Source organism: Octodon degus, unplaced genomic scaffold (genome assembly GCF_000260255.1).
Source record: "Octodon degus isolate 3935 unplaced genomic scaffold, OctDeg1.0 scaffold00001, whole genome shotgun sequence".
NCBI classification, from domain to species: domain Eukaryota; kingdom Metazoa; phylum Chordata; class Mammalia; order Rodentia; family Octodontidae; genus Octodon; species Octodon degus.
In genome coordinates this window covers 11818647-11829951 of record NW_004524577.1, presented here as the reverse complement: position 1 = coordinate 11829951, position 11305 = coordinate 11818647, and the positions used below count along the sequence as shown (strand labels likewise).

Below are 11305 nucleotides of genomic sequence, written 5' to 3'. Positions count from 1 at the left end.
CCGGGCAGCACGCGCTGAGCCCCGCTGCGCCCCGCGGGTGCCCGAGCCCGCGCCGCGCCGCCCGCACCATGATCGCCGCCGCCTTCCTCGTGCTTCTGAGACCCTACAGCATCCAGTGCGCCCTCTTCCTCCTGCTGCTCCTGCTGGGCACCATTGCCACCATCATCTTCTGCTGCTGCTGGCACCGCAAGCTCCAGAAAGGGAAGCATCCGATGAGATCGGTCTTCTCGGGGCGCTCGAGGAGCCGGGGTAAGCCCGCCAGAGCGGTCTGCGGCGAGTGCGGAGCCTGTGCCCACCCGAGCGGCGCCCGGCCCGTGGCCCTCACTCCCCCTCCGGACCGGGATTTCGAGGCCGAGGCCTGGGAGGGAGGAACCGTTTTTGGGGTCACTGCCATCATCCTGAGGGCAGCTGGAGTCCGCGGCTGCAGCAGCCTCGCGTCTCCCATCTTTCGCCTGGGCTTTGAGGCGAGAAAGGAAGGCGTGGGGATTTGGAGCCCTGGCTCCCACAACTTTGCCCGAAACTTCCCGCGGAGAGATCCCTTAGAGACCCGTGGTCCAGCCCCCACCCCACCCCTGCCCGCCTGCTGTGGCCTGGGCCTGGGACTAGGCAAGTTGTCAGGAACTCGGTGGGCTGAAGAACAAGGAGTTAAACGCAATCTCCTTTTCTCTTTTCTCCCTAGATGCTGTTCTGAGATCTCACCACTTTCGTTCTGAGGTAATTTATTTAGCGCGCACGCTCAAGGTCAGAAGTTCTCTTTCCTGAGTACCAGGATCAATCACATGCGTGTTAAGAAACCAGTAGGAGGCCAAATGGCAGCAGGCAGTCCCCAAGCTCTGTCACAGGTTTCTTCTTAAGGGAGAGCATGTTAGTGCCCAGCGAATGTCCTAACACATGTGTTATATGTTAGACTCTGCATTAGGGGGGAAAGGCTGCCCCTAAGCCCTGAGGCGGATGTCAGCTTAGTTCAGTCTGTAGTTTGGAGTGGAAGCATTTGCTGGGTGCTTCGGAGGTCTCCAGTAGTTGTGGCCTTGGATAAACGACAGAAAAGCTTTTAGGAGGCTGGCTCAGGAGCCTTCGATCCATATACATATTTCACTTTAGGTTTCCAGGGTTATAGTCAGATTCTCTTTCCACGCTTTGCAAACTGACATCATATTAGTGATGGAGATTTGCCAGATGGCATGTGCTGAAATGCTTGTGCTAGCTCAAATCGAGGAGCAGGCGACCTTGGCACTGTGATTAGGTGACACTTCTATAGGACCAGCTCCAGTGAAGCTGGAACAAAACAGAAAGCACAAGCTGTCCCGACTCAGCGTTCCTTTAGGAGTTCCCAGACCCTCTTTTCCCAACATAATTTTCCATTTGGGGAAAAGTTTCACATAGCCAAGAATGGCCCGTGCTGCCTGATAGTTTACCAGGCTGAGCAAAGACTACATAGTCACACGTCCTCCAGGCACCTCCTGTGGTTGTTGCACACTTTATTTTACTAGTCTGACATTTCACTCTACCTGGATCTTTTGCTGGATTCCAATTGCTGAAAAGCGTTAACTGCATTTATCAGGATTACAATGCTGCATAGTGGATAACTACAGCATGTGGCCCGGAGGTGAGAAACTTGTGCCCAATTTGGGATTCGTGAGAGAATGCGTTAACTTGTCATGTAATACACCAGGAAAAGTTCTGTTCCTCACTTCGTGCTAACTAGCTGCATCGTGCTGGGCAACTTCCTTAACTTTTGGGTGCTCGGTTTCCCTATCTGTGAAATAGGGCCCATAGTGCCATGCTGGGTTGTATGGGGAGAGGACAAGAAATTATGGTGAAAAGTCTCAATGTAGAGTAGTTGTTCGGTATTTAGTGACCATGGCTATATTATATAAAACGGATCTTAAAATGTATAGTAATAAAAATATGCTTGTAAATTTTCTTTTTTTTTAAAATTTTATTTATTTATGTGTGTGTGTGTGTGTGTGTGTGTGTGTGGCCAGCTCAGCCCACCAGGGGGCGGGGCTGGCTGGCATGTGGTGCTGGGGATTGAACCGCGGACCCTGTGCTTTGCTAAGCTTGTTTTGTTCTAAGTAGGTGCTTTAGACCACTGAGCCATCTCACCAGCCCTGCTTGTAAATTTTCAAGTTTTGAAAATTAGTTAAGTTACTGGGATTCAGTATAAAGCATCTTTATTTGTGAGGTGACAGTTCTTGACAGTGTGTTTGGTTCAGTAGAACATCTCACTTACATGGGAGAAAAGTAAGTATTGAACACGATGCAAACATCCAAAAGCAAAGTCTGACTTTGACAACAAAGCACCGTTTCCATGTACATAAGTGAAACAGGGTGTCCTGCTGCTATTGCGGATGATTGTGTTCACCTCAGGCATTTCAGCCAAGGCTCACGTGGCAAACATGAAACAGGACTGTCTTGTTTAGTTATTTTTCAGTTAAAAATTTGTCCTGAGCTTGCATTTGGTTAGAAATGCTGAGGGCTTGTGTTGAATGCCTTAGCTCATTCTTCGGGATTGCTGGTGTGCTCTGGTATTCTCGCTTGTGTCTGATATCTCTCATCTGTTAGCCTATGAGCTCCTGGCTGGCAGGGATTGTATCTCTTTTCAGGGAGTAACCTGCTGGCCCAGTGCCTTGTATAGAGTGGGTTTTTAATAAACATTGCTTGCATGAATGAAAACCATCTCTTGGTTAGTTCCTGTAATTGGGCCAGTAGAACTCAGAGCTGGACAGAGAAGACAAATGTATATTCTGAGGACATGCTTGAGAATTCAACATTTGGTGAAAATCAACTCTTATATGATCTTTCTAGGCTTTAGAATTGCCTTGAAGTTGGTGCTAAAATATATCACTAATTTTAACAAATGGATTTAGTGTGAATATTTTTTTCTGGAGAAAATGAAATGCAATCTTAGCTTAATTTGCTGATGAAACACCTACCAACAAGTTCCTTTGGTTAAACTACTCAAAGGGAATTCTTTGCTTCTCTTTTTCCCCTTGAAATGTCATTTCTTATGAGTTTATCTCTACGTTTGCTTGGACTCTTAGCACTTGAATAGTGCAGTAGATATTCTTGTTGCCTTTTAGAAACAGCTCCTGTAAAAGTTACCAATGAAAATATTTTGATTTTCTGACAAGTCATAATCATTGAAATAAGATGTTGGTGCTCCTGTTATTCATTCTGATCTCAGTAAATAGATAATTTACTTTCAGCATCTGTCCTGTGGTTAAGTGAGGAAGGCGAGTTTAGGATATGCTGACTCACTTTGAATATGGAAGAGCTTCGGGAAAGCCCTGGAACAGTCCAAGCTGCTGGGTAAGCACTTTGTTGGTTTCCTTGGCTGGGGATATTGCGTGTGCCATGTCCACACGCCCAGGAGAGTCCAAGTGGGCAGGGAACCCAGTGAGGATTTCTTCTCAGATAGTGAGAGAAATCCTTATCCCCACCAACTTTCTATTTCCACACACTTGAAAATTTCTCTTTATTGCCTTTTTACCAATAAATCCTGTAAGCTTCAGTGAGAGCATATGATAATGCACAGTTATTAGTCCTTCTAGCAAGGCCTGAACAGATGAAGTCCCATTAGACAGAAGTCCACATCTTGTATGTCTTATTAAAAAAAGTATGAAATTTTGTTCTTCTAAAAACTAATGAGATGATTGCACTTGAATGTAGAACTCAGTCTAGAAACCAAGTGTTCATTCTGGCTTCTAGAATTCTGGCATTTAAGAAGTGCACTTCTAGGACTGGGAATGTACCTCAGTATAGAATGCTTGCTTAGCATGCATGAGGTGCTAGGTTTAATCCTCAGTACAATGAAAGCAAGACAAGGATGGTATTTTTCCTGAGGATTAAGGATGTTTTCTGCTGTGACTTTATTTATTTATTTATTTATTTATTTATTTATTTATTTATTTTGCGGTACTGGGGATTGAACTCAGGATCCTGTGCTTGTCAGGCAGACACTTATTCTACTGAGCTATCTCCCTGGCCCCTATACTGTAACTTTAAACAGTAGTCACATTACCTTAGATTCCTGTGGTGAAAAGCAGGTAGTGACAATCTTGTTTTTAAAGGAAATGTCAGAAAATATGGGCAAGGGAGCTACTTTATAATTCTTAGAAAGAAGACGATTGTAGTGCCTTTGAGACTACCCATAGTGAGCAAGTCCTAAGTGATCCCTGTTAATCAGCTCCTTGGAATAAAGGAAGCTTTGTTTGATATAAGGGGGAGGAAGAATATGTTTTCCCTCTGTCATTTGACTACATTTCTCCACTGTTTTAGGCAAAGGAACCAGGAATGTTCTGCCAGCTTGAGTCACTGGTGGTACATGCATGGTGGTTCCCCTCAGGTGGTTTGAAACACTGGTGGTACATTCATGACTGTCCATGCATGACTACCAGTTCTATCCCTCCCACCCCCGTGGTACAGGTTCCCTGATAGGACAGTCATGCATGTGCCGCTTGGTAGGTCAAGCCACCTGGCAGGAAGGCATACAAGTTTTGTCCCTGTTACGTCTGTGTTAAGCTCCCAGGGTCTTATAGCAGGGTAAAGACTAGGACCAACATCCCTGGAGAAATTCTGTTTGTCCTATGCTGCTTAACTGTGCTATGCACCCAAAATTCTCCGTGAGAGAAGCTGAATAAAAACTCAGTGGACAATCCTTACAAAACTGAAGTTTTCAGTTTAACTTAATGAAATGATTGTTCACTTTTTCCTAGTGATTTTTTTTTTTTCTTTAATGTATTTGGTTGCTGCACGGTCTCACTGTGCAGCTCAGACTTGTGGTGAGCCTGCTGCTTTCAGCCTCCCCAGGGCTGGGATTACAGGCATGCACCACTACAACTCTGGAGGGCTCAGCCCACCCTGGGGGCAGGGCTGGTGCTGTATGTGGTGCTGGGGATTGAACTGTAGTCCCTGCACTTGCCTAAGCTTGCCTAAGCAGGTGCTTTAGTCTGCTGAGCTATCTCACTGGCCCTTTTCCTAGTGATTATCAGACATTTCCTAGGTGAAATGAACAGTCCAGCCAGGTGCCCCTGGACTCATCAAGTTCACAGAGTCCCTGTCCCAAGCCATGGACAGAAAAGTAGCCACGTTCCATGATTTCTCATTTCTTCTGCATCTCTCATTAAGAATTATCCAACATAGCTGGGGAGATGGCTCAGTGGAATAAGTGCTTCCCTGGCAAGCACAAGGGCCTGAGTTCAATCCCCAGTTCCACCAAAAAAAGAATTATCCAACATAAATGTTTATATGTATGAAAACTTCACATAGTGCTATATACATATGTAGCTTTTAGGTATCACTTAAAAAAATAAGCTTTTCATTATTTATTTATTTTTAATGTATTTAGCACAGTGTCTCACTACACAGCTGGGACTTGTAGTGATCCTCCTGTCTCATTCTCCCCAGCGCTGGGATTACACGCATGCACCACCATGCCTGGTCTCAGTGGCTGGCTTAGCATACCTGGGGGCAGGGCTGGTGCAGCATGTGGTGCCAGGGATCGAACCCCAGTCCTTGTGCTTGCCTGAGCAAGCGCTTAGTCTGCTGAGCTACCTCAGTGGCCCCAAACAAAAAGTTACCTGATTTAGTAGGTTAGGGAAAAATAATACTTTATCATGCGCTATCCTTTATAAGTAGTTTATCATTATAAATGCATAATTTTGGGGAGAGTCAAATTCTGAATCTAGATTAATTTATGTTCATTTACTCAGAAGTAATGACTCAAAAAAAAGAAGGAATGACTATACATGGCATGATGTTCATTTTGTGTCGCTCAGTTATTTTCAACATAAACACATTCATTTTTTCTTTATGCAGGACTGTGTCAGACTTGAGGGCTAACAGAGGGTATGAGATGCAGTCTTGCCCTTAGTGATTACTTGAGCCACTCCTGGTGTCAGAGCTGAACTTTTTCTTGGTTTCCTCTGTTAACTGTAACTGAACTGCTGTGCTGCTTCCCCGTGCGAGTCACAGACCTGAGGAGAGTGTTGGCAGCTGCAGCGTACAGTTGTCCAGCCAGGGCGTGTGCAAAACACGCGCACCCTGTCCCTAGAGCATGTTGCTCTGGAGTCCGCACAGCTGTATCACTAACCCTTACTTCACGGGAGACAGAACAGGAACTGCTGAAAGCGATGAGGGAGCCCCCCCCCCCTTTTTTCCATCTAAGCCAGTTAAATGCAGTATAGATTAAAGTTGAAACAAAAACTTTTATCAGAACAGTCTGAATCTGTCTAACCTTAGGGCTCAATAATAACTTTCTTTGGTGTTTTGATTGCAAGACAGTCAGGTTTGAGAGCAGGAGTGCTGGCATACAGATGGAGTGTGGGAGCCGGGCTCTTGCTGGTGGCTTCATCCCAGTCCCCCTAGCTGATGTCACCTTTGTCTCTCAGGTCTCTGACATTTTCATTGGCCATGAAATATGTTCAGAGATTTTCTTTCCTTTTTTAAAAATTAAATTTATTCATTTTTGGTAAGAGGTTTTATGTTGTTGTTTGTTTGTTTTTGGCATGGAGAGTTGAACTCAGGACCTTGCACTTGTCAGGCGGGTACTGTGCCACTGAGCTATATCCCCAGCCCAAGAGTTTTTAAAAGTATTTGAAGTACATGTATTGGCCTTTTCGTTTCTGTCTCTCCTACAGAATTTATTTTAAATATTTGCCCCTCTTCCCCTCCTGAGGCCTAGTCCTTCACCCGCAGCTTTTTTTTCCTAACTCACGGAGAACATGACTGACTCTTTAAATTTCTTCTTCCGTAAGCTGACATCTTAACCCCTCCTTCCCAATGCAATGGAAACTCCCATCCTGCTACTCTTTATTTCGTGTCTGTATTGTGAATCGTTCTCTTCTTAGCTCCTGGAGGGTGTTGCATTAACCATCCCTTCCTCCTATTTTCCTGTAAATTGCCTCTCTCTGCCCGTCCCACGAGCCCTTGGCACGGACAGATTTGCAAAAGGCCCCCTATTCGTTGTGTCCTCTTCTCCAGCTTTGATTTACTCGCTGGTATGACATGATGTGACTGCTGCCGCTGCTACCTAACTGCTCACCCTGGGCTCACCATGGGCTTCCAAATTGCTACTGCAGTGTTTCGTCCTTAGCGTATTAATTGATCCATCTCCTGTTCGACACTGCTGGCCACTGATTCTTCTCGAAGCTTCCTTCCTGATTTTTGGAGGACACCCTCAGTCTCCTTGCCCACAAGCGCTTCCTGGCCCTGGATGCCTCGTTCTTGCACTGAATCTTCTCCCTGCCTAGATGCTGATGTTCCCTGATGTTGGCCTACCTAAAAAAAGAAAAAAAAAAAAAAGCTTTATTGAGATAGAATTTACGTGTCTTGCAGTTCACCCATTGAAGGTATATGATTAAACAGCTTGATATATTTACAAGATTGTGCAGTTATTGCCACAATTTAATCTTCATTGCTCACCACATCATTGCCACAATTTAATCTTCATTGCCACAATTTAATCTTTTTTTAAAATTTATTATTTATTTATTTATTTTTTGTATTTGTTTTTTTTTTTTTTGTTTTTTTGTTTTTTTTTGCGGAACCAGGGATTGAACTCAGGCCCTTGCGCTTGCCAGGCAAGCACTTATTCTACTGAGCCATCTCCCCGGCCACAATTTAATCTTCGTTGCCTACCACATCATTGCCACAATTTAATCTTCACTGCCCACCACACCGCAGGGAAGGCCACACCTGTGAGCAGTCAGCTCTCCCTGTTCCCTTGGCTTCTCTGCTCTCAGACCCTAGGCAACCACGAGGGTATTTTCCACTTTCGGTTTGCTGGGCCTCAGTCATGTCTGTTCAGATTCTGCTCGTGGAATCTTCACTGTTTGCTTTACCCCCGTGGGATGGTCCCTTGGGGCTGAGGTCTCTCATGGAGGCCTCCATGTGTGGTCTTTTCCCTCTTTTTATGTGGATGAACCAAAGTGTCCAGAATTGACATCGTCACTCCTTCACCATTTCTGTTTCCGTCTTGGAGCTTGACACTACCCTTAACGCCGGCATCCCTTCCCACCTGCTCAGAGTAGAGAGGTGAAGATACCATAGACTGCGTCCTTATTCATTCTGCCCCGTCTTTCCTTAAATAGCTTCACTTTCCTTGCTGGCCTTTTTGTGATTTTATTGGTTCAGGAACTAAAATACACCTCTGAATGGGCTTAGCACCTCTCTATAATATGTCCAAGATAATTTAATGTGGGTTATTCTGAAGCCAATTTTTTTCTTTTCTTTTTTCTTGTGATACTGGGGGTTGAACTCAGGACCTTGAGCTTGCCAGGAAAGCACTTATTCTCCTAAGCTATCTCCCCAGCCCTGAAGCTAAATTCTTAAAACTTAGGAGCAATGGAGGTGATCAGATGCCAATAATTGATATAGCCTGACTTGACAGAGTTAGTAATGAACAGGGATTGACATCCTGTTATTGTGAGAACCTGGAGCTGCCGCAGGCTTCTTCTTGGCTCCGCCTTTTCAGTGCTTGCTCCTGCCACCCACACTGGCGGCTGGCACAGGTCTGCATATCAAGGTAGGAAGGAAAGCAGGGAAAGGCAGAGCCAGCCAGGGCCGGGAATCAGGGAATCAGAAGCTTTGCCAGAAGGGGCTTTAGTTAGGCTTTTACTTCCCTCCAGTGGCCAGAAGTGTTGTGAGGTCACCTCTCCCTGCTGAGGGTGCTGTGCATGGGTGTTTTTATCTCTCTGGCAGCTATGGAAGAGAAGAAAGCACACAGTAGTCTTTCCCACTCCTGCCAAGGCAATACGGGTTCATCCCTTTTAATACAGTGCAAAATCAAAGGGATCCTCGGATAGATGTCCTTGCGGTAGGCCCAGTCCACGGTGTGTGCACACTTCTTGTAATTCTCCAGATGGGTCTGGATCTTTCATGGGTTTTATTTTTGTCCATGTTATTTCCCATTGAGAAGATCTCTTTCCATCCCTTTCTTCCCTGTATCTACTACTAACAAAACCACTCAAGCTCAAAGGACTAGCTTACGCTCTTTGTTCAGTACTCAGTTTATAAGAAGTCTTCTTCAAGAAGCTTCTTCTGTGTCTGCCTCATAAGAGCAGTGGACGGTTTTGTTGTCTCCTTCATAAGACTGTAAATATCAATATCAATTTCCAGTCAGTGGCTCAGTATCTGGTACATACCATAGTGGTACTTTTAAACATTAAAAAAGAAATCTTTTACTTATGTATTTGGTACAAGGTCTCACTGTGCAGCGCAGGCTCATGTCTCAGTCTACCCAGTGCTGGGATTACAGGCTTGCACCACCTAGCAGTCAGCATGTGGTTCCAGGGATCGAAGCTGGGTCCTTGCGCTTGCCAGGCAGGCGCTTGGAACACCGAGCTATCTCCCCAGCCCCCAGAGTGGTACTTAATAGATATTTGCTGAATGAATATCTCGGTGAGCTAATTAGTTCTCATGGATTTTATAACCTTTAAATATCCTGTCTCTCATGGGAAAGAAACATTATCATTTTTAATTTTAGAAATAGTTTTATGCTTTAGTTCACATATCCAGTGTTGACTTCAAAGATAAACAGATTGAGGTAAATTTTAAAACAAGCTGAAAATATCCCCTGACATTTTTTTATTAAAAGGATTTTCATACTTTGTGAATTTTGAACAATAATTTTATTATCTGATGTTTAATTTCAGTGTTTAATTAAAATCAATACAGGTACGTATTGATTTATGGAATGATCTATCTTGTAGCCATTTTACCTTATAACCAGTGTTGTCATCTAATTGCAGTGCCTGAATTTATGTTTTGCCAAGAAACACTGCGCAGGGAATTAAAGAGAGATTAGGGCACAGTGCCAGGGGAAGGTAGGTCAAGCGGTGCACCCTGGCAGGCTGTTCAGCCAGTTCTAATGCAGTGGTGTATTTGAGCGAAGAGCGTCAGAGATGGCAAGATGAAGAGAAACACAAAATACCATTTTATTTTCTTAGTTTAAAGAAATGCATGTGATTGCTTAAAGTGTGTGTGTGTGTGTGTGTGGTTGTCTGTGGTTGTGTGTGGGTGTGTGTGGTGTTGGGGTTGAAGCAGGGCTCTCATCCTGAGCTCCATCCTTGCTCCTTACCAGTTTTTGTTTTAAGACTGTCTCACTAACATTTCCAAGCTGGGCTGGAACTTGGGATCTGTCTGCTTCTGCTTCCCCTGGTGCTGGGGTGACATCTGTGTACCAGCACACCTGGTTTAAAGCACAGATTTTAACAGTAACTGATGGCATTTATAATGAATATAGATTTTTGTTTTCAATGTTGGAGACTGAGCCCAGAGCCTCAGGTGTGGAAGCAAGCGCCGAGCCGTGTGCTTAGCCCTCGTGTGTGCAGATGCTGGTGCCTGGAGTGTAGAGAACGCCAGGGAGGTACGTGGGATTTTAAGTTTTACATTTTACCTGAAGTGGTATTTAAACTCAAGTGCAGTGAAAAATTAGATTTGCCTATTTTAACTCCCAGAGTAACCAATAGAAATAATGCAAAGCTCCCCAAGGCTGCTGCCGTCACTTGGGAGACTGGGCAGGGAGTGAGCCCCAGGTACCCCTTTGCTGGACAGGAAGCCACTGCTCAGGAGGGGATGGCGCTGCAGGTGGGCCAGCTGGCGCTCTCTGTGGAGCAGGTGTCTGAGCGCCAGGGCGCACACAGCCACCTCCAGGAAGCTGCCCCGGGGCTCAGAGGGACACAATCAACCCTGGATGTATTTCGCCGTCAAATTTTGTGCTTGGTTTTAAGAATGGAGTTGTGGGATGATTTTTTTTTTTCTTTTAACGTACCTTTAAGTGTTGACTGTCCACATTCCCAAGCTGGCCACTAACAGCACTGTGTCCAGAGCTGTCACCGGGCCAAAGTGTCCTGGTCCCCATTATTGTGCTTTCATGCTTTTTCTGTCTATGGCCCCAAGAACAAACATGAAGAGCAAAGATGAAGCCCCTGGAATCTGATCTGTCATTGTTTTTACTTGCATTTTCTTTTTTGGTGCAGAAATTAAAAGTAGTGCAAAGAAAAAAAAAAAAAGAAATAATACAATGCCAAAAGATGAATCCAAATAGAAATCTGGAGCATATCCAGGTGATCTGAAGAAGGCAGGAAAAGGGGGAATGCAGGGTCAAAGAACAGAGGAGACGGTCTGAAAATAAATAGTAAGATTTTAGAATTAAATCCAGCCACATCAGTGACAATAGTCAGCACTCATGGTCTAAACATTCTGGATGAGATATGTATGATATTTATAGGCAGTGACTTTCTTTTCTTTTTCTTTCTTTCTCCTTCCTTCCTTCCTTTCTTCCTTCCTTCCTTCCTTCTTT

At 44.7% G+C, this 11305-nt stretch overlaps 1 protein-coding gene across 2 annotated transcripts in view; it reads left to right on the top strand.

Annotated features, from left to right (window-relative positions):
* The first annotated feature begins 68 nt into the window (after positions 1-68).
* Positions 69-11305, top strand: part of Dst (dystonin) — a 482621-nt gene continuing 471384 nt past the window's right edge. For both annotated transcript variants that reach the window (XM_004623003.3, XM_023701151.1), the window contains exons 1-2: positions 69-249; positions 680-714. In XM_004623003.3, coding sequence (XP_004623060.1) covers positions 69-249; positions 680-714 — 216 coding nt within the window. The remainder of the gene's footprint in view (positions 250-679; positions 715-11305) is intronic.